General features: G+C 37.4%; 1 protein-coding gene across 2 annotated transcripts; it reads right to left on the reverse strand.

Annotated features, from left to right (window-relative positions):
• Positions 1 to 1047: 1047 nt before the first annotated feature.
• LOC143021684 (uncharacterized) lies at positions 1048 to 20807 on the reverse strand. 2 transcript variants are annotated; one of them, XM_076179308.1, is made up of 8 exons: positions 20748 to 20807; positions 17345 to 17515; positions 16224 to 16349; positions 8487 to 8603; positions 7903 to 8016; positions 6781 to 7023; positions 4373 to 4503; positions 1048 to 3895 (listed from the first exon to the last, which is right to left on the reverse strand). In XM_076179308.1, the coding sequence occupies exons 2-8, from the start codon at positions 17501 to 17503 to the stop codon at positions 3652 to 3654; spliced, it is 1134 nt and encodes a 377-aa protein (XP_076035423.1). In that variant the 5' UTR covers positions 17504 to 17515; positions 20748 to 20807; the 3' UTR covers positions 1048 to 3651. The 2 variants fall into 2 exon arrangements, with proteins under 2 accessions (XP_076035423.1, XP_076035424.1); XM_076179309.1 differs by lacking the exon at positions 20748 to 20807 and adding an exon at positions 17647 to 17677.
• Positions 20808 to 23810: the final 3003 nt, after the last annotated feature.

Below are 23810 nucleotides of genomic sequence, written 5' to 3' on the forward strand. Positions count from 1 at the left end.
AAAAAATACTGTTGAAAGTGGGTTATGTCATTATTTTTTCTTCTAATTTTGTTTAAAGGCAGGTTTATGCAAAATGTGATCCTATTAAACTGAAGCCTGTGAGGCAAAGAATGACTTTTTACTATATGTAAACATTCATTTTTCTATGAAATGAAAAGGATTTTATATCACGCTTGTATATGCTCTGAAAGAGAAACTTACCTATTGGTGCTTCAAAGTCTGCATCTAAACGGTGGAAATAGTTCCCTCTTGAGGTCTCACTAAGCACCAGGTTACATTCAAGTGTTGCTTTAAGCGTTAATAAAGCTGTTTCAATGTAGGTGAACAATTGATATCACATCATCAACAGCCACAAATGCTCATGCTCACATGTGGGAAAACAGAAGATCTTTCTCAATTCCTTTCACCGAGCTATCCAAACAGTGCAAAAATAATTCCTTCTCTTATTTGTACCTAAGATTATGGAACTACACATCTAAATAAAAGATTTGTGCAGTTTTCCTTCACTGTCTCAGAACAAAGATTAATGGACACATCACATTCTATATTTGTGTGTCTACAACTTAAGGCCACTATTTTAAGACTTGGTTTGACCATTTACTGAGCAGACAAGAGCATGGTATGTCACAGCTAAAAGCTCCAAACTAAAATGAAATAAGAAAAACTAAGCTTTTTATCTCCTATACCAAATAAATCATGTTATATTTCCATAGGTACAGTATAAATACTAAACTCTATGAAATACTATAATTACAAAAGCAAAGGTAATGTCTTATCTTTACTTGTAGCAAAATTCAGCTTACAATACTACTGGATTCTACATCCTAACAGTTAATTCCTTACCATTTCTAACATAAATGAAGCAGTTCACGTGGAATCAGACTTTTGGGTCTCATATCATGCGAATGAGAGACACAAAGTCACTATTACATTATGAATGGTTGCCATACAGCAGTATTTTCAACCACCCATGAAATGACTAGTTTTTAACTACAGGTACAAATATACATGACTAGTAATATAAGGTGTATAATTAAAAGTTCAATGTACTTTTGAAACTGACTAGCATCATTTAATAAGAAAGCTATTCCCAACTCACGAAAAGGAATGACTGTATCAACAAATATCTTTTAACACAACAATGAAATCAAGACAAATCCTTTATCACCAAGCAATTAAAGTCATGAAAAAAGAAAGAAAAAGAAGGAAAACAACAACAAAATATGATTTTGATCTAGTCATTAAAAGTCCTTAAACTTTTACATTATACACATATACTGTAAAACATGATAGAAATAAAAACAAAACAAAATTATGCAAAGTGAACATTTTCAATTTACTTCCTACGTGAAACTAATTTAAGGCTTAGGTTCGATGCACCGTAAACCTATTAGGATGACACTGCAGTAAACCCTCTATATATTGAACTAATTGGGGGTAAGTCTTGGTTGTTAGCTGAAAGTACATACTGTACACACATGTATATCTAAATTTTCCATGCGCCCATCATCTATACTGAACCTTGCACTGCATACACAGACCTTGTTCGTTATGTCAGACAAATGGTTGGGAGGTCTCTGTTAGGAAATAGTCCTTACTCCTCAATCCTCACTCCTCCTGTCCTCAACTCTTCTCTGGCCATGCCACAACCTTTTACCCCTGAGGCCCCCAAGTGAATCGCTCATGGGGCTAGCTGTGTGACTCCTGTGCTGCTTGGCTGTAAAAATTCACCCAAAGCTTCCTTGAAGTCCATGGGTGGGACAAAGCCTCTTTGAGGAACACACATGCAGTACCAGCATCAGCCAGTGATGACTAACCTGCACCTCAGCCAGCCACTTGCTGTTACCCCTGTAATCTGATGGCCAGCTCCACCTCTGCCTTCAAGTTCCGGCACCGCTGTGAGGACAACTCCCTTGACGGTTTCTTGTTGAGGCTCCACACAACCTCACTTCCAGCCTCAACTTCTGTGGGGATGTGTTAGGATGTATTCCTCACTCATCGGTTTTCACCTCTTCTTTGGCCATCCCACGACCTTTGACCCCTGAGGCCCCCATGGGAATCACTCATGGGACTAGCCATGTTACTTATGTGCCGCCTGGCCGTGTGACTCAAGCCAAAGCTTCCTTGAGGCCCATGGGTGGGGCAAAGCCTCCTTGAGGAACACATGTGCAGTACCAGCATTGGCCAGTGATGATTGACCTGCACCTCAGCCAGCCATGTGAGCCATGTGATGATGAACACTAGATTCATTGAGGAATGCATACCCTCTGTCTTTGTGAATCAGCAGCATAAGAATGTTTTGCCTCTGACTTCCCACGTATCACACTTAACCTCATGCCAATTGTATATAAAGGCTAGATGAACACCAAAGAAGCAGATCGCCTCGGAGCATCACACAGTTAGCCTGGCTCATTGATCCTTGCTTTCTCACCTCCATACCCTCCTCCCCCGCAAGCAGACCAAATTGGAACATGACTTGAAATTCAAAGTCATCACTTCCATTGCCATCTTGTCCCCTCCACCTTTTCTCACCTTTAGAATGAGCCCTATCATTACAATGGTGCCCATATTCATTCCTAAATAAAACCAACTCTCTTTCCATCACGGCTTGCTTCAACTAGCCTAATATTCTCACTAGGGTCAATATTGCTGAAATTTGGTGTAATGAGGTTTGGTATAGCGAGGGTTTATTGTATCAATAAATTAGATATAATACTGCCTAACAAAAATGAAACAAATTTGTTTGATTCTGTTTCACTGGAAAAAAGTGATTTCCAATAAATAATTTGTGCTATAGCCAGCACCTAAAAAAAAAAAAAAATCACTAATAAAATAGATTTCTATGTACAACTAAATAATCATTAATCTACCTATTGTAATTCTGTAATCACCACCTATAAACTAGTGACCAAGGATCAAGTGTATATACTCTCAATGTATAGATCTAGTAGGCCTACATCCAAAACCTTATAACAAACAATTTGTGCTAGAGCAAGTAGCCTGGGTGCTAATTTTTAACTTAAGACTTCTTAAAACAATATTTTGTTCCAGATCTCATTCATGATTTGAATCTTTAAGCCTACTTCAACTTTTACACTTCAAAATTATTCCAAATTACTTCAATAATGCTATCTATTTTTGTGGCATGGACCACAGCTATGCCGTGCACAACCTCCAAATCAACAAGCTATACCTGATGGATAAATAATAAACTTGGAACTCATATCCCCCAGCTTCTAGCCTTTGAGCTTAGGTTTACCTATGATCTATCTTTTGGAAGCTGTGACATACACCTCAAAAGTAATATCCCAAGAATGAACTACCTATATCATATCTGCAAATCATATTTATTCAAAGGTTTACCTGTAGTGCTTTTTGGATCACACAATTAATATACAACCTGTATGTCTAATTGATAACCTTATTATGAGGAACCAATACACAACAACTGGTCAAGTCTTTTCAACTATGGGACTTACTCTAAGACAAAAGAGTAACAATAATAATAACCTTTCACTCAAAGCCTGGTGACAGTAACTTAATCTTAAATTAAAATAAATACTGGCAACCAACAACATCCAAGTTGTGATACACAGCCTGCATTTTATAGCTTGCACAATTCAAAACAGACTGGCCTATAATCTATATGCTCTACAATCTATTATTTTGCGCATTTCCATTCTCCTGATGCAGAAGAGACATATTAATACCACTGCTGAAAGCAGCCGAGGGTTGATGTTCTTCAAGATCCTCTAAAGATACTCTAGTAAAAAGTGAGATGTGTTGTAAATAAGGTCGAGTGTCATAGTGGAACATAACACCAAGAACAACATTGAAGGCTGATGTGTCATAGCGATGGCATCCTGAATAGCGAAACAGGGGCTTCTTATTGTACCTGAGAACAGAACAAACTTGACATATGTATATGAAGGCTACAAAGTTGTTAAACATGTCTATCTATCTATATACTAAAAGGGCTCTTCTCCCTTATAAAGGAAGTAGCCAGCCAAGGCATGCATCTATCCCTCATTTATCCCACACTCATTTGGGTTATGGGTTATGGTTGTGTATGAATGATGCTGTGATAAATGGAAGGGAGTGGAGATGGGGTCTGTTGATTAAATCAAGTGGCCTTGCTGTGGATGTGCTGTGTCTTGCTGCATTGCTTTTGACCTGGAGTGATGCATGGGATGCAGGGATGACCTGTCATCCATGACAAACCAAGATGAGAGGGAGGGGTGGTGGATGGGGGTGGAATGGGTGGGGAGGAATTATGCTTTTTGACTTTGGCTTTCTCCCTAATAAGGAGGAAAGAGCCCTTGGTATATGGTATATAGTATGATATGTATATAACAAAAGTAAGATGACTTACCTACAACCAGTAGCTTGTGCACCAATAGGGCTAATGCAATTGCTTGTGAGAGCACACTGCACCCATGGTAGCATGAGGTGCTGGTGTACATCACCCGTATTAAAAAGAAGAACTGTTCCTGCATCTCCCATCTGGAAAAAAAAGTGACATGGTGTGTGTCTGTGCCAGTAAAGGAGAGATGCACAACCCAACATACAACAAAAGCCCTTTTCACCTTTATAAGCAAGGTGGCAGGTCAAAGTGTACACCTGACCTACATTCATCCAAAATTCATTCATTCACCCTACTATCTTAGCACCTCAGGGATTAAGGGGTCATTCTTTACTCCTGCCACATTACTTGATTCATCTGAAAACATCTGGCTCACCTTTCAGTTACCTCCTTTCTTATTAACCAACTCCAGACCCCTGCCTAGCACCCTCACAGTACTTTACATGATGATGATGATGATATGTTTTAACGTCACATACTCCCCCCCTATCAGGAGGCTAGAACGGTGCCCTTCACAGAGGGCTTTGTAGCGTGGAATTTAATGAACCATGCCCTTGGTTGAACTTCGCTGGTGGCAGGATTTGAACTGCCCTCACCTCGACCTTCGCCGCAAGTAACGACGCCCTAACCCGCTCGGCCAGTGAGCTTCCATGACATTATATAACCCTGGTGCAGCCCCACCCTCACCTCAAACCACTCACTCTCCATTTCCAACCTTAACATAACTCTTCTACTCATATACTAAATTTCAACCCCCTTCAACAGACTTCCCCCTATCTCATATATCTGAGACACTCTGTAACACCTCTTTGTTCACCCTGTAATACACCTTTTCCTAATCCATGAAAGATCAAATGGCATCCTTACCCTTTGCAAAATATTTAGAGCATATGTCTTACTACAGTATTAAAACTTAATTATGCACCCTCTTCCTTTCTTAAACCCATGCTGCTCTTCTCCACTTACTCCATGTTCCTTTGCTCATACTCTCAAAGAATACATTCCCATAAGTCTTACCAACTAACAGATTTATCCCTGTATAGTGGAACTGTACATGCATTCCTCCAGTCCATTGGTACACTTCCTTCCCTTAGGCACACATCAAATAATCTCACCAGCCATTATATTATAACAACACCCTCTATTAAAAATTCCCAATGACAACCATCCAATCTTGGAGACCTATCAGCTTTCACCTCTTTTAATGTTCTTTGTATCTCCTCTTGTTCCCTCTCAAACACTCAAGAAATTTCAAAGCAGAAAAGAAGAAATCCCTTCAGGCCAGATTACTTTCTTACTGCAGAAATGTACATTAAAACATATTTATTTACCCTTTCCTTCTCCAAACTTTACTACCTCTCCTCTCTCGGGGCTGCTCAGCCCACACAGTCTAGGGCAGCGGTTCTTAACCTGGGGTACCTGTGCCCCCAAGGGGTACGAAACCTTGAACCTGGGGGTACGAGACAAGATAGCCAGTGCAATGGTACTGTATATTTACCATGAGAAAGCAAAGCAAGGTTTGTGTCACTAATCCTTTTCATATGTTTGCATTGTATTTAAATTGGATGGGGGTACGGGAATTTTTTCAGAGATGCCAAGGGGTACGGGCAGTGAAAAAGGTTAAGAACCACTGGTCTAGTGAATGACAACAACAACCACTCCACTCTTCCACTGACTTGTTTCTTTTACACAAGGGCAAAACAATATTTCCACCCTCTCCCGTTTGGGGGGCTGCAGAAACCCACTGGTGATGGCTGGGCTTGTGACCTTATTCAAAACTAAATCTGCAGATGATGGACCAAAGAAAAGAAAGAAAAGAAAAGATGGTGGTTCCGTTTAATGTTGCAAAACTCCCCCCCCTTTTTTCTCTCTATTTTTCTTTAGAAAACTTCCCAGAGAGAGAGAGAGAGAGAATGAAAGAAAGAGAAAGAAAGAAAGAGAGAATGAAAGAGAGAGAGAGAGAGAGAGAGGGAGAGAAAGAAAAAGAGAGAAAAAGAAAGAAAAGAGAGAGAGGGAAAGAAAAGAGAGAGAGGGAAAGAAAGATAGAGAAAGGCAGAAAGAAAAAGAAAAAGAGAGTGAAAGAAAAAGAGAAAGTGCAAGAAAGAGAAAGAAAAAGAAAGTGAGGGGAGAGAGAGGAGAGAGAGAGGAGAAAGGAGAAAGGAGAGAGAAAGAGGAGAGAGAAGGATTTGTTATAACTACTGTTATGTTCTATAGAATATAAAACTAAATGTAAATTAAGAAACATCTGTAACTGCTAAGGTATGGTTGACGATTCATATTCTAAAACTAAATTTTGACAATTGTTGAATAATCAATGGTTTTGAAAATCATTAACCAAAACCAATCTCTCAGTTTTCAAACAGAAAATTCAAGCACATCTTTGATCATAATGAAAAAGCAAACCGCATAAAAAATACCTGATGAAAGTCATAGTTGTGTTTGTCTGCATGGAAGTATTCAAACATGTTAGGATGAGTCAAAGCTGCTGTAGGGAGGGATATGGGGCCAACAAAGGGCCACGTTACGAGTCCACCACCATGGAAAGCATGAGATGCCCACTCGTCCACTATGGCCGGGCTTAGACTCGGAGTGTTGTCTGGGGCACTTATGCGAACGTCAGCGTCCAACCATAACACAGCACCAGCACGGTTCAGCATTTCCTGTTGTGAAGTTGAGATGTGCAACTGAACATTAAAAATGGTTTCATAGTGAATAATGGTATAAAAGTGTACAAATAGAGTAAAAAAGGTCTACTGATACTTGAACAAAATTTATTCTTTCCTGTTGGTTTCATAGTAAATAATGATTATAAAAAATTACAAATAGAATATAAAAGACATAATGATACTTGAACGAATATCTATTTATCAACCATCGCATCCTCTAAAACAGAAATGCAATATCATTAACAAACACTTCTCCAAAACAAGTTGCAAACCCACAATTCCAGAAAACAGGAAAAGAAATCAAAATATGTGATAAACCAAACAAGTCACTGACACCACCTCCCCACCCAGTAAGCCCTGAGAAGAATGCTTCACCATTCAGAACATCTTACATTACTTAATCATCTATTTATCTATCTATATATAAAGGACTTCTTCCCCTTTATATGGGAAGTAGCCGAGTCAAAGTCACACACCTACTCCCACCCATTCCACTCCCATCCACCACCCTTGTTTCCCTTTTATCTAAGCTCCTCATGGATGAAGGGCCATCTCTATCTCCTGCCCACTGCCCAGGTCGGAAACAATGTAGCAAAACACAGTACATCCACAGCCTTCGACAATTTCCTGAGTATGATTAAGTAAGAGGGAGGGTGGAGGGGTGTGTTGTGTATTCTGGGATGGAATGGGTGGGAATGATTTTATGTCTTTTCCTTTTTGGCTACCTCCCTTGTAAGGGTGAAAAAGCCTTGGTATATGTATGTATATATGTATGTATGATTAAGTAAAGTTATATAGTCAAGGCATTACTTAACCATACACAGAAAATGATCAAGGGTGAAGAAATTTCACAAGAACCATGTACTATATTACCTGTATAATAATGGGCCTATAAGCCTTCAGTCGTAGGTCACGAACATGTGCTGGGTAAGTAGAGAAGTTAAACTCCAATACAAAACAAGATGGTGCCTTGCAGAATGTGTTCAGCTGCAAAAATTGAAATCAGGACAATACAAATGTCAGTTTTTCTTGTATGAAGAAGTGATCATAGTGTACACAGTGTTGTACAAAGCAGACTTAGAAGGTAAGAGAGGCTGAAAGGAACTGATTGTTTTTGAGATGAGGTAATGAGAGGTATGACAGGTGTTTCTAGAATGGATAGTGAGAAATGTGGAAAACAGATGTTAAGCCTTGTTGACATTAGGGGAGATGGAAGCAGTGGGTATGGGTATGTGTTCTGACTTGGCCACCCCTTACAAAGGGGAATTACAGCCTTTGTATTATTGTTGTAAAGAAATGCCTGTAAAATAACTTGTACTATCATAACTACTCCACCACTACTCATCTTAATGTACACATACATGAATGATTTGAAAATTCAATAAAATTCTACAAAAGACTGATGTTAATCATTTTTTTTTGCACTTAACACCATAACAAAGCATTGCAGATCCTACCTTGTCAGAGGTCTCTATGGAGGAATCCAAAGCATAAAGAATAATAGATGCATTAAGGAGAAGTTGTTGTAGGTTCCGTACCAGTCCCTCTGCAAGTGAGGCCTCTTCCCAGTTAACCTTAGAATAAAAAAAGAAGTTGGGTTCATGGATGAAAATATCAATTAACTAGTTATAATGTATATTATTTTAAGTTAACATTAACAGCCAACCTCTCTAAACATGCACCACTCCCACCACAAGGCAAGTGACAGATGCTGGTAACCACTGGGGACTAAACTCAGTCCTACACAATATGAACCAAGGTAGAAGATTGATGCACCATGGGACACATCATCATGACACTACTTTCAATATTTTGCCTATGTATTTTGGTGGAGAGTTGATGGTGGAGATGTGTCTAGAGAGTTGATGGTAGCAAATACAGTGTTTAGGAAGAAAGTCAAGCATAAGTACATATGGGAAAGGGTGGTGGATGGAAGGGTGGAAGATAGAGCATTAATGGACTATATAGTGGTAACCAGGAGAATAGTAGGAAGAGTTGAGGATGTACATGTTCTAAGGGGAGAGAATGGGGGAATATCAGATAATTTTTTAGTTGAAGGTAAGTTGAGAGTGGTGGATAGATAAAGAGGAAAAAGACAGAAGGTAGAGAGGTGCTTACAGTGAACTGCTTAAATGAGAAAGAATATGAGAATGAGTATAAGAAGAAGCTGAGAAAGGAGTGGGTGGGAGTGAAGGGCAGAGTAGAACTAGGAATGGGGATGTTTCAAGGAGGGAGTCTGAAGGTGTGTGGAACAAAGAGGATGGGAGGAAATAGAAGGAAAGGTAGTGAGTAGTACAATGAGGAAGCTAAAAAGGTGGAAGAGAAGCAAGCATTCACAAATTGGTTACAAAATAGGACAAGAGAATCATATGGGAGGTACAAAGAAAAGAGAAGAGACGTAAAGTATAAGATTAAGGAGGCAAAGAGGAGAGCAGATGTGAAATGGGGTAAGAATATGACAAAAAATTTTGAAAGAAATAAAAAGATATTTCAGAAATAAATTAAAAAAGAGGAGGAGAATCAAGTAGAGAAGAAAAAGTAAAAGGTGCAGATGGAGAGATGATAATGGAAGAGACAGCAGTAAGAGAAAGATGGGCAGAGTATTTTAGGGAGTTGCTAAATGTGAAGGAGGATAGGGAGGGATTGGTAGTTGCAGTGGATAGTGCTTAGAAAATGACAGTGATGAGTGAGGAAAATGGAGGAGAAATAAGGAATGATGAAGTGAAGGCAGCTGTTAGGAAGATGAGAGCAGGTAAGGCACCTGGGTTGGACGGGTGTCATGCGGAATGGCTGGTGAGGTTATTTAATGTTTGTTTAAGAAAGGGTAGAGTACTGGGGGACTGGAGGAGTACCTGTATAGTTCCACTTTACAAGGGAAAGGGGGACAAATGTGAGTGTAGTAGTTTCAGAGGGATCAGTTTATTAAGTGTAGTTGAGAAGGGTTATGAGTCTTGATTGAGAGGATTGGGAGAGGAAGAGAGGGAGTAATTGGTGAGGAACAGTGTGGGTTTAGGACAGGTAGGGGTTGCATGAATCAGATTTTTGTGGTAAGACAGATATGTGAGAAAGCTCTAGGAAAAGGTAAGGATGTATTTTAGGCCTTCATGGATTTGGAGAAGGCACATGCCTGGGTAGACAGGATGGCACTATGGGAGGTATTGCAGATATATAGGATAAGAGAAAAGCCTTTAAGAGCAGTCACGAGTTTTTATGAATGTAGTAGTGCTTGTGTTAGAATCAGAAACGGAGAGGGTGAGTGGTTTGAGGTACAGGTGGAACTTTGCCAGGGATGTGTTATGTCACCTTGGCTGTTCAATTCATACATGGATGGGGTGGTGTGAGAGGTAAATACAAGGGTAGTGGTTCAGGGATTGGAGATGGTTAAAGAAAATGGAGAAAAGTGGGAGATTCACCAGTTGTTGTTTGCTGATGACACTGCACTTGTTGCAGGATCTGAGGAGGGATTGAGAAAGTTAGTGACAGTGTGTACAAAAGAAGGAAGTTGAAGATAAATGTGGGTAAAAGTAAGGTGATGAGATGTACAAGGGGAGAAAGAGGCAGCAGACTGGAAGCGAGTATCAAGAGAGAGAGACTAGAGGAAGTGGATAGTTTTAGATACTTTGGTGTGAATGTGGTGGGAAAGGGAGGAGTGGATGTGGAGGTAGAATGCAGAGTGAGAGAAGCGAGTAAATGTCTTGAGGGATTAAAAAGTGTAATGAGAAATAGACATTTGGGAATGGATGCTAAGAGAAGATTGTATTTACCTAGTTGTATTATATGGGAAGGGAGCTATGCTCGTGGTGACCTGTCTTTGTATCTTTCAGCATCAAGTTTTTTCTTAAAATCTTGAATAGTATTTGCACACACTGTTTCTTTATCTAAGTTATTCCAAGTATCCAGCACTCTGTGTGGAAAGCTATTCTTTTTTTTCGATCTCTTCTACAGTTATCCTTTTTGAGTATCTTTTCATGACCTCTTGTTTTTCCATTGTCATTTTTTAGTAAGTCATTCCTATCAAGGATTTCCATTCCTTTCATGATTCTAAATATAGTCAGTAGATCACCTCTTTCTCTTCTCTGCTCCAGTGTTGGTAGTTCCAATTTTGATAATCTTTGTTCATATGTTAATTTGGAAAGAGCTGGTGCCAACTTTGTCGTTGCTCTCTGTATTCTTTCTAGTTTCCTTATATTCTTTTTAGTACTGGGTGACCATAGTGTCACTGCGTATTCCAGTTTTGGTCTAATCAATGTAAATAATATTTTTTTTAATAATTTCTTCATCCAAATAATCAAATGCCACTTTGATTGACCTTAATAGATTGAAGGTTTCTCCAACTATTTTGTTTACATGTTTATCCGGTGTCATGTCTTTGGTGATTATTACTCCAAGGTCCCTTTCTGAGTGCACTTTCTTGATTTCTTCTTCACCAATTTTATAATTTTTCTTTAAATTCTGTTTTTACTTTTTCCAAACTCTGTTATGCTACACTTCTTGATATTGAAGTTCACTCCCCACTTTTGAGTCCATTTCTAGATTTTGTCCAGGTCTGATTGCAATGAATCGCAGTCCTCTGTTCTTACCCTCTTTAATACTTTTGCGTCATCTGCAAAGAAATTCATATAACATTCAACTCCTTCATCCATGTCATTTATGTATATGGCAAACATGATTGGAGCCACCACCGACCCTTGTGGAACACCACTTATCATTTCTTCCCATTTCGAGTATTTGTCTCTAATTACTACCCTCATTTTTCTCCCAGTCAGGAAGTCTTCCATCCATTCTAATAGTTTACCTGTGATGCCACCTATTGATTCCAATTTTCTTATTAATTTCTTGCGTGGTACTTTGTCAAATGTCTTTTGTAGGTCCAGATAGGCACAGTCTGCCCGTCCATCCCTCTCTTTTATCATATCTATTAGTCTCGAGTAGAAGCAGATCAGGTTTGTTGTACATGATCTTCCTTGTCTAAATCCAAATTGGTTTGGGTTTAGTATAGATTTTTCTTTCAGGTGTTTAACCCATCTACTTTTGATCACTTTCTCATATATTTTAGCTATTGTGCTTGTTAGGGAGACCGGTCTGTAGTTAGTTGGATTTTCTTTGTTTCCTCCTTTATATATTGGTACAATGTTTGCATTTTTCCAGTCTTGTGGTACCTTTCCTTCTTTAAGCGAGCATTTGATTATAGTGTGTATTTCATCTGTTAATTTCTCTATGCATTCCTTCAATATCCAATTTGCAATTCCATCCAGACCATGCAATTTTCTGGCATCAAGTTTTTTTATTTGGTTGTTAATTTCCTTCTTTGTCACAATCATTTCCTTCATTGGGGGGGGGGGAGATTTCTGTCTCTCTATTCCCTCACAGTTAGGTGTGTTCTCAATTGTGAATACTGATTTGAAGGGGTTGTTCATAACTTCTGCCATTTCTTGTTCTTCTGTATATTCATGACTTCCTAGGCACAGCTTTTCTATTTCTTGCTTGTTTTTTAGCATTCACATATCTGTAAAATAGTTTCGGTTATTCCTTGCACTTTTTATTTCCTTTTCATAATTTCTATTTTCTTCTCTGCTTATTTTTACATAATCTTTTCTTAGTTTGATGTATGTTTGCCATTTGCTCATTTTTTTGTCTTTTTTCCATTTTTTCCATGCTTTGTCTCTTTAACCTTAGCTTCACTACATTTTTTGTTGTACCAGTTATCTATGTATGTTCTTTCTGTTGTTGTGGTACATATTTGATCACACCCTCATTATAAATTTCTTTGAGTATATTCCATTTCTCTTCCATCCTTGTTTCATCATTTAGGAATTTTGCCCAGTTTGCATTACGAAAGATTTTCTAAGTTTCTCAAAATTCGTTTTGTTGTACATTGGTCTTCCTATTCTATGTTTCTCCTTTCTTCTTAGGTTTTTATACTCTTTTAGTTCAAATTCTATAAGCACATGGTCACTTTTTCCTACTGGTATTTTGTAATCTATTCTGTTTACAACATCAGGTTCCGACGTAAGTATTACTGTACTGTGTCCTGCAACATTGCTTCTGACCCATGGCAGTGGGCGAGATGGAGGGATGACCCATCATACAGGAGGTGCCAAGATAAGAGGGAGGGAAGAGGGTGGAGGGGAGTGGAATACGTTAGGAATGAAATGAGTGGAAGTGTTTTTGATGCTATTTTTTTTGGCTACCTCCCTTATAAGGGGAAAAAGCCTTTAGTATATGTATGTATGTATATGATGACACATGAGAAGTAAAGCACAAGATACAGGAGGCAGAGAGGAGAACAGATGTGAAATTGGGTATGAGTATGACAGAAAATTTTGAAAGTAATAAAAAGATGTTTTGGAAAGAAATTAAGAGAGGAAGGGGATGCAAGTCAAGTAGAGAGAAAAAAAAAAAAAAGGTAAAAGGTGCAGATGGCGAGATGATAATTGGAAGAGACAGCAGTAGGAGAAGGATGGGTAGAGTATCTTAAGAAATTGCTGAATGTGAAGGAGGATAGGGAGGGAAAGGTAGTTCCAGTGGGAAGCACTAAGAAAATGAGCGATGAATGAGGAAAATGGAGAAATAAGAAAAGATGAGGTGAAAGCAGTTATTAAAGTTTTAAGAGCAGGTAAGGCACCTAGGTTAGATGGGTGTTATGTGGAATATTTAAATAAGGGAGGTACAGTGATAGTGGACTGGCTGGTGAGGTTGGTTAATGTTTGTCTAAAGGAGGGTAGAGTGCCAGAGGACTGGAGGAGTACCTGTATAGTTCCACTTTACAAGGGAAAAGGGGACAAGTGTGAGTGTAGTAGTTTCAGAGGGATCAGTTTGTTGAATGTAGTTGGGAAGGCTTATGGGAGGGTTTTGATTGAGAGGGTTAGGAGAAGAACAGTGTGGGTTTAGGACAGGTAGGGGTTGTGTGGATCAGATTTTTGTGGTAAGGCAGATATGTGAGAAAGCTTTAGGATGGCAAGGATGTTTTTTGGGTCTTTATGGATTTGGTGAAGGCATATGACAGGGTAGACAGGAAGGCACTGTGGGAGACACTACAGATATATGGGATAGGAGGAAAACTTTTAGGAGCAGTTTTTATGAGTAGTAGTAGTGCCTGTGTTAGAATTAGAAATGGAGAGAGCGAGTGGTTTGAGGAAAAGGTGGGACTCAACCAGGGATGTGTCATGTTGCCATGGCTTCAATTAATACATGAATGAGGTAAATGCAAGGTTAATGGGCTGGGATTGGAGATGGTTAAAGAAAATGGAAATAAATGGGAGCTGAGCCAGTTGTTGTTTGCTGATGACACTGTGCTTGTAGCAGGACCAGAGGAGGGATTAAGGAAGTTTGTGACAGAGTTTGGGAAGGTGTGCAAAAGAAGGAAGTTGAAGATAAATGTAGGTAAAAGGTGATGAGATGCACAAAGGGAGAGGATGGCAGCCAACTGGAAGTGAGTATTAAGGAATAGAGGTTGGAGGAAGTGGACAGCTTTAGATACTTGAGGTAAATGTGCAGGAAAGGGAGGAGGTGGAGGTACAATATAGATGAAGGAAGTAAATGCTTTGGGGGATTAAAAAGTATAATGAGACATAGACATTTGGGAATGGATGCTATAAGGAGGTTGCATGAAGGGGTGATTGTGCCGACAGCACTGTATGGGGCAGAAACATGGAATATGAGAGAGGAGACGAAGAGTTTAAATGTGTTTGAGATGAAATGCTTGAGAAGTATGGTGGGGGTTACTAGGCTGGATAGAGTGAGAAATCAGGTGAGGAGGAGAGTTGGTGTGGAAAAGGAGTTGGGATGGTTTAGACACATGGAAAGAATGAGTGAAGAAAGGTTAGTAAAATATGTTGAAGGCATAAGTGGAGGGAGTAAACATATAGAGGCAACCAAAGATAAGATGGATAGATGGGGTAAAAGGGGCATTGAGAAAGAGGGGAATGTCTGTTGAAGAAAGAAGGGAGAAGACAGAAGATAGGGGTGAGTGGAGAATGGTTGTGTATGGATGATGCTGTGATGCATGGGAGTGGGTTGGGGATTGGGGGGACGAGGGAGTATGTGTGAATATTTTGACACAGCCCAATGGGATTTCTTCCTGTCTTCTCTTTTTCTGCATGAGGGGATGGAGAGGAGGGTTCGCTAATTAAATGAAGCAACCTTGCTGTGGTTGTACTGTGTCTTGCTGCATTGCTTGATCCAGGGCAGTGGGTGAGATGCAGTGATTACCAAGGATTACAAAGGAAGAGCATGCCAGCAGGAGACCTTTTGGTCCATAACTAGGTCAGATGCAAAACAATAATAATAATGATGAAAAGTAAATAAAATAATAATATAAATGATGATAAATCAAATAAATAAATAAATAGGTAAAGTTAAATAATAAACAAAAAGGTAAATAGTAAATAATAATAAATGAACAGATAAATAATAATAATAATCAAATAAACAATAATAAAGACAATAACAAAAATATAAAATAAATGCTAGGCATTAAAGCATCTTGCTTAGGTGTTTATCTAAATGAATCTTAAAGCTTTGAACTGAACTGCAGGAAGTTTATTTCATTCATTAACTACATGGTTGGCGAAGTTGTTTTTACCCACTTCCATATTAAATCTATTTTCTGACAGTTTGAAATCATTATTTCTTGTCCAATTCCCATTCAGTGTGAAAATTTTGTCATTTTTGATGTTATCACCCTTTAGAATCTTGAAGACCTATATTAAGTCACCTTTGAGTCTACACTTTTTTAGGGAAAATAGATTTATATATTTTAGTCAATTTTCATATCTATTTTTGATATTTAGAATCAGTTTTGTGGCTTGCTATTGTACTTTTTCCAATCTGTTAATGTCTTAATGAGATTCGATGACCATACAGAAACAGCATATTCCAAATGTGGACGAACTAACGATTTATATAGCTTGTTAATGAGAGATGGACTTTTGAAGTCAAAAGATCATGCAATCAGTCCTAGAATCTTGTTTGCTTTCTTAGAGGCTCCAGGAGGAGCCAAGAAAGGAGGAAAGGAAGAGTGGTGAATGGGAGTGAAGTCTGTGGGGATGAAATGGGTGAGTGTATTTATGACTTTGACTACCTCCCTTGTAAGGGGGAAAAGCCTTTGGTATATGTATGTATTTATATGATATCTACTTATATTTATTATCATCTCTTAACATATGAAAACCATTGTATACATGATCTCTTACCGCTGACACAATGATAGGGAGACTGACATTATTCCAAACATCTTGTGGGTAAAGCCGAGGTTCATTCGTGAAGCCCAGTGGTTGCAAGTATTTTTCATCATGGACTAATCGGCCTTCTAATTCTTCCTGTTTTTAAAAGAAATTTGTCATATATCTACTAATAAGTAAAACACAAATCAAACATAATCACCAGTCATACAAAGCAATTAAGAAATATTTATAGATATACTATCAGTTCATAAGTGCTAACTTTAGACAAGTGCAGTGTTAGAAACATAATGAATTATAAGAAAAATCTTTGTTGTTGTTATGTAATAAAAGGTTCCATGAAGGGACCAATGACAGCTACCTGCAAGCTGTGGTCTTGCAATATGAACATGAAAAAGAATCTTCTCTTCACTGTCCATCTTCAAAACTGGTCAAAACTCTTACCTCCATCTTGAGGTACAACCCTGAGAGGATGACAATAAGTCTTTGGACAAAGTCCAAGATCTATCTCTATCAACATTCATTGTATTTCTTGCACCTTTTTACATCAGTAGAGCTAATAACCAGCAACTATTTCTCTTCAACTGCTGCAAACTATTGACATAGAAATGTTCCCCCATAAACAAAATATATGCAACAGTTCACTCTTTCTTCCTGGAGAGATCTATGAGTGTGAGAACCGTTGCCAGCCACTGTGAGGCAGCAAGTTTCCAGTTGGTGAAACTTGAGGCAACAAGTATCATCACAGTCCATATAGCACTTAAAAAACAATCTAGCTTAAGCTACTGGTGTCAAATGTAATTAAAACTTACTTTTTCTATTTTTCCATAAAAAAGTATGAAATCAATACCATATGCTAAAACTAATACCCTATATCTATAAAGAAAACAAATTACAAAAGGAATTCTACACACATCCCATCTTACTCTATGTCATATTTAACAGGCAACTTAGGTTAGTCAAACCATCATAAGAAGTGTTGCACCTATACAAGTTGGGTATCCATACATCCTTCTGTGCAAGCTTGTCATAAGTTAATCCTGGGAGGTGAAGCATATGCTACAATACTTGTATTATGCCCAATTATATATATATATATATACACACAAACCAGAAAGTAAAACCTAAAGTACCTTGAGGTTATGAAGCTGATTGATGTGATGATGTGTGTGTGTTACAAGGGAATGAATGGCAGGACCCCCTTGGTTGCTTGCTGTTAATGTTGTCAGGACCACCATGCATGCCACCACCACAACACACCCTCCCAACACAGACCGAAGCACATGCATCATTCATCAAGCTTCCTTGGGAACAGAACATTAGTTACTGTTAAATTCCAGAAAATAAAAAAAAGTCAAAGGATTGGATGAACAGGTAAATCCTTAATGTAACAATTATGACATCAAACAAAATTTTAAAAAGGAAAAACTGGTACCTGTGATTGTATTACGGAACAACGATGACTTCTAGCAAGTTCAAAAGTTGTTATTAGCAAATAATTTCAATATTTCAAGTGCAGATGCATTATACTGTAAGTACAAATGCCCAGCCAGAAGTACAGTGATGAAATTCAACATGCTTATATATATTACTGTATCTACAGATAATTTTTCCCACTAGATTGTGTCCAAATATATAGCACTATTTCCGCCCTTTCTCTATGGTCACTAATGAGCAAAGAAAAATATTGTAAATGATTAGCATACATTCTTTAAAGACACATTTCTATTTGTATAGGAATTAATTTTGACTGTAAGAGATGGAAAAGTTTACATATATAATGTATATATTTTTCATTAAAAAAGAAAAAAAAAAATACAATCACTGAATTTCTGACAAAAGCAAAGCCCACACACACACACACACCAAATTTCTGACAAAAGCATTCAAAAAGAAGTGTTTAAACTTTACCAGGCCATCAAAGTCATGAGTTTGGTTGAATGAGAGCTCCGATGACTAAAATATATATTTTCTAACATAATTAATGAGTATTTAAGCATGTCTTGGATATATACATTTCCAAGTAAAGGTAGGTTGTCAATACAAACAAGAATATATTTCTTCAAGGAATGCATGTTAATTGGAATAAATGACAGCATATATCCTGCAAAGCACAAATAACCTAAAAACAAAAATTTTGCAGAATTGGCAAACATGGGCAAGGAGCACAGCTGCCACCAATATATCTTTCTAAACAAAGTACACAATGGGAATATGGATATTTCTCATATGAAACACTGCCTAGTGTAGGCCTTATGGTCTCTTGCAGTCTCCTTCATTCTTATGTTTCTTATGGTCAATCAAATCAGTACCGTATAAAATTTTCCTGAGATAGGACAGGATAAGGCAGATAAAGAGCCATGAAAAAATAACATACTATGAACATTATCTACATAGACAAAGGTCCATTTCATGACAATGAAAAAATAATCTCAAGCAATCTTTATTAACTATTGGACTTTGAGCACACATGCATTTTGCTTAGAAAATCTTCACTTTTTTTTAATTAAACACTGCTATTACAACAAGCTAAGGTTATTGTATTAATTTGTTCATTAGTGCTTTGTTTGAAAGACACAATGCAGTTATTTTTTTTTTTAAACTCAACTAAAACTTTAGGAATTTGTGAATTGAATATATTCTTTGCCTTCAATTCAACTACAATTGCTAAAAGAATTTTTCAGTCTTGTTTACTGCTGACTTGTGTGTATATATATATATATATATAATATATATATATATAATATATATATATATATATGTATATATATATGCTATGAAAATAATAGAACACATAGATCCTTGAGAAAAAATATATCAAACTGCTGTGATACTTAGAGAAAGACTGGTCAATAATTTCAGCTATAAGTTCCTAAGTAGTCTCACTGCTGACATGTTAGCGATTTTAAGAAAGTCAAAAGTCATACACCACAACAACCACTTCATCAGGAGTTTTGGGGTTAAATAACCAAGCCAACAAAATATATGTATGAGGGCAGTTTTATATAGACTGTTTGGCTATTATGTTACTATAGGTGTAGCCACATAACTATTGCAAAATTTGACATTACAGAATAAAGATAATAAAAAATATATAAATAAATCATACAAGCTGGTTTCTTACCATAAGTACATTACCAAAAATCCTGAATATTGCAAATGAAACTAATTTTTTTTGAGTAAGTATAAAATAACATTTGATACTTATTAATATTTGTCCAATCAACTATTGATTTGCATACCAACTGTGCATCTGCTAATTACGAACTAATTTTCTTATTATATCTTACTTTGTTGTTAATCAATGCATGGCAAGAAACATGATGAAACACTTTTATTAACATGCCTAACTTCCAGAGAAACAGAACTTCAAAATACACATTTTGGGGTCCTCTTGTGTTACACTGCATTGTACATATATTGATTGTATGAAAAGAATTAATTTTGTAATTTGACAGAGGCTACTCATCATGGCTGGATAAAACATGGCATTGCATACCAATCAATAACATATTTTGGTTTAATTTTCATAAAGAAAAACATATAAACATTCATTATTTACATTGATAATTTAAAATTCTCCAACACTATAAATTTTTACAATGCATTCAAAGTATGTTGAAATGAGTTGTATATTTGTCTATAGTTACAAAGATTTTGAACCAATAATGAATTTCCACTAGAGTTGGCTCTGCAAGATTGATATCCGAGACAATCATTTCCTTGACACTCATCTTTAAAACCCATCAACATCTGCTCTAGGGGGTCTGACATTCAGTCTCTGGATTGGGGCTAAGATCTTTGTCAATTTCATGTGTTTCCTCAACCTTTTCACATAGCAGGGACAGCTGACAACTGCTTCCCTCCTCCTGCTCCTAAAAGCTAATGAGTAATGGCATGGAAACTGTCCTACATTAATATAACATGGACAACAGGCTAACAATTCCTCTGCAAGTGAACTATCACTATGAGAGGGCCCAAACTCCTAAAGGCTCCTGAAGGCCAATATTTGAATATTGAGTATGGGGCTGTGGGCGTCTCAGTCTGATCCAGATTCCAGGGGACTTGACACAACTATTAGTAATACTGCATGGAATTTATGGTATTTACCCAGTCTATACTGCACAACAGCTTCTTTTGTATTTGAAGCAATTGTAAAGAATAAAGCCAGGATATCCATTAATAAACAATCACGGAAATACACTAAGCAGTAAAAGATTAATTTGAATTATCTCAAATCTTAAAGCATGAAGTCAATATATAAATAGTCACTTTGTAATAACAAGTTTTTTTTAATTCTTAACACTGACACCCATAGTAACCTAAAGCAAACTGTGTTATCTTACAGTTTTTGCAAGTAAAATTTTGAGAGGCTGAGTAGTTTTGAGAGAAAATTCATCATACTCGCTAGTTACAAACACCCGTTGGGGCTGTATACATTTTATGAGCAGATCTACAACTTTGAGATACTTTTTAGACAGGATGGCAAATAAGTTCTCATATCAACAATACGTCACACTTAATTTTCACACAAACCTTAGTGAAGCTTCATCGTTTGTTTACATCGAGATGGCGACTGATGAATTCCGAGGTTTTGATTGGTAAAGAAGATAAGGCACAATAACTTGGTGATATTAACGTTACAAATAATTGGAGTTATAATATCCAGAACTACCAAACAATTTTATTTTACTTTCATATAAATACTCATAATATTTTATTATTTTCTCTCAAACATCAGGATAGTAAGAACGAAATTACACAAACATTGTGTTTAGGTTGCCAACCGTCCTTTATTTCAAAGGACAGTCCTTTATTCAGCTCAGCTTGTCCTTGTCCTTTATTGAAATTTGAAATGACACTATTTGTCCTTTATTTTGAAATTATTTGATGGTAGTTCAATTTCCTCTCTCAAAATGTGATGATTGCAAAAGCGTTTACTTCTTGTAAGAATGCAGACCCTGTCAACTCCGCATTCTGCACAATACCAAATGCAGAGAGCAACAGACTGCAGACCAGGGTGTACAATTAGCCTCATTTTATGTATAACTCAATTTTACGTTAAAAAAGGCACTCATTTTGGGAAAACCAGAAATAAGTAAACTATGTTACTAAATATGAGAACCACTACCAAGAAAAAAGAAAAGAAAAACAATAGAGAAAGAAAGGAGGTGCCGTTGGACGTTTGGAAAGGCAATACTTCCGCCTATCAACTGAACTCGTTAAGAACCAAAACAAATATGGTGTATTATACAACAATGTAATGATGAGACCCTTCACAAAATCGAGCTGTAATTTGTTATAAACACCAGAAGAATAGTGAAATCTATGAGAAAACTTGTAATAGTAGTGTCAATATTTCATGTTATTAACAGATATTTGGAAAAACAGAATAGATTTCAATGAAATTCAACATTTGGCAAATTATCAAACCCTTCTTAGGCCATTCATTTCCCAAAGTTTCAGAAATTTGTAGAAGTAGTAGAACATATGAAGCTAGAAGAAAAGTTAGATGGATGAACTTTTTTATGAAGAAGTATTAATTCAGACACTTCAACACTATCAAAAGATCTGAACTCTTCATAAGCTCAAATACAACAACCAGAAAGTGATATTTTATTTTTAAATCTATGGACTTTAAATGTATCAATGTTTTCAAAATAGTTTCTTTTGTACTATAAATTCCTGGAACATCATCTTATTGTGAGACTTTTTAGTTTAATGTCATTTAAATGGCGATATGATAGGAACTGATGCTCTGTTGAATTAAGAATGAGCTTCTCATACATTTTAACATAAAGGATAGTTGTTTGGAATTTGCTAAAAACAGCAAAGATGATATAAATTTTCTGAAGGTAGCAAAAAGCCAAGGCAAATATAGTTTTAAAGATTAGAATCCTTTGATCAAGGTAAAATAAATGTCTTCTCATTCTTGTTTTTGTATTTTCATTTAGGTAAGAGAAATGTAATTTTGAACTGCATTTAATATTGACATCTACTATAATGAGCCACTTAAATAAATATCGAAAAAGTTTTAATGTCCTTTATTGTAGCTTAACAAAGTTGGCAACCCTAATTGTGTTCCAGCTATAAATGCTACATCTACTTGATTTCTTTACCCAACGAAGTGCACCGAAGCAATGAAAAAATATAAAAGGTTCATACAATCCCGTAGCCATGGGGTTTATGGGGAGCTTAGCCACCCAAAACCCTTTGATCCTCAGAATTTATAGGAAAATAATATGATAATAATACTACTGCTGATCCTGTAATACATGAGTAATAAAACAAAAGTATTCATAGTAAATGTGAAGGAGGATAGGGAAGGAAAGATAGCTGCAGTGGGAAATGCGAAGAAAATGAGAGTGATGAGTGAGGAGAATGGAGGAGAAATAGGGAAGGATGAGGTGAAGGCAGTTGTAAAGATGATGAAAGCAGGTAAGGCACCTGGTCTGGATGGATGCCATGCAGAATGTCTGAAAAAGGGAGGTTCAGTGATGGTGGACTGGTTGGTGAGGTTATTTAATGTTTGCTGGAGAGAGGGTAGAGTACCGGAGGACTGGAGAAATGCCTGTATAGTTCCTCTTTACAAGGGAAAAGGGGACAAGTGTGAATGTAGTAGTTTCAGAGGGATTAGCCTGTTAAGTGTAGTAGGGAAGGCTTATGGGAGGATCTTAATTGAGAGGATTAGGAGAGGAACAGAAGGAGTAATTGGTGAGGAACAGTGTGGTTTTAGGACAGGTAGAGGTTGTGTAGATCAGATCTTTGTGGTAAGACAGATATGTGAGAAAGCTATAGGAAAGGGGAAGGATGTTTTTTGGGCTTTTATGGATCTGGAAAAGGCTTATGATAGGGTAGACAGAAAGGCACTGTGGGAGGTTATGCAGATTTATGGGATAGGAGGAAAGCTTTTGGGAGCTGTCAAGAGTTTTTATGAGAGTAGTAGAGCTTGTGTCAGGATTAGAAATGGAGAGAGTGAGTGGTTTGAAGTAAAGGTGGGACTTCGTCAAGGATGCGTTATGTCGCCCTGGCTGTTCAACTTATACATGGATGGGGTGGTGCGAGAGGTGAATGCTAGGGTAGTGGGTCAGGGATTGGAGATGGTTAAAGAAAATGGAGAAAAGTGGGAGGTGAGCCAGCTGTTGTTTGCGGACGACACTGCGCTTGTGGCAGGGTCAGAGGAGGGATTGAGGAAGCTGGTGGCAGAGTTTGGGAGAGTATGTGATAGAAGAAAGCTAAAGATAAATGTGGGTAAAAGTAAGGTGATGAGATGTACAAGGGGTGAAAGTGGCAGTAGACTGGAAGTGAACATTAAGGGAGAGCGACTGGAGGAAGTGGATAGTTTTAGATACTTGGGTGCAAGTGTAGCAGGAAAAGGTGGAGTGAAGGTGGAGGTAGAATGTAGATTGAGAGAAGCGAGTAAATGCCTTGGTGGATTAAAGAGTGTAATGAGGAATAGACATTTGGGAATGGATGCGAAGAGGAGACTGTATGAAGGAGTGATTGTGCCAACAGCACTGTATGGGGCAGAAACGTGGAACATAAGAGAAGAAGAGAGAAGGAGTTTGAATGTGTTTGAGATGAGGTGTCTGAGAAGTA

The sequence above is a fragment of the Oratosquilla oratoria genome, chromosome 42, assembly GCF_046742065.1.
Source record: "Oratosquilla oratoria isolate Oo_2021 chromosome 42, ASM4674206v1, whole genome shotgun sequence".
In the NCBI taxonomy this organism is placed as follows: domain Eukaryota; kingdom Metazoa; phylum Arthropoda; class Malacostraca; order Stomatopoda; family Squillidae; genus Oratosquilla; species Oratosquilla oratoria.

Bases quoted from the DNA above. Each gene is read 5' to 3' on its own strand.
- LOC143021684 (XM_076179308.1), bottom strand. From the start codon at position 17,503: ATGATGCATGTGCTTCGGTCTGTGTTGGGAGGGTGTGTTGTGGTGGTG. The intron at 8,017-8,486 runs GTAGGATCTGCA...CAATTTTTGCAG, and splicing joins CCATAGAGACCTCTGACAAG to CTGAACACATTCTGCAAGGC. The intron at 7,024-7,902 runs GTAATATAGTAC...ACTTCACAACAG, and splicing joins ATAGGCCCATTATTATACAG to GAAATGCTGAACCGTGCTGG.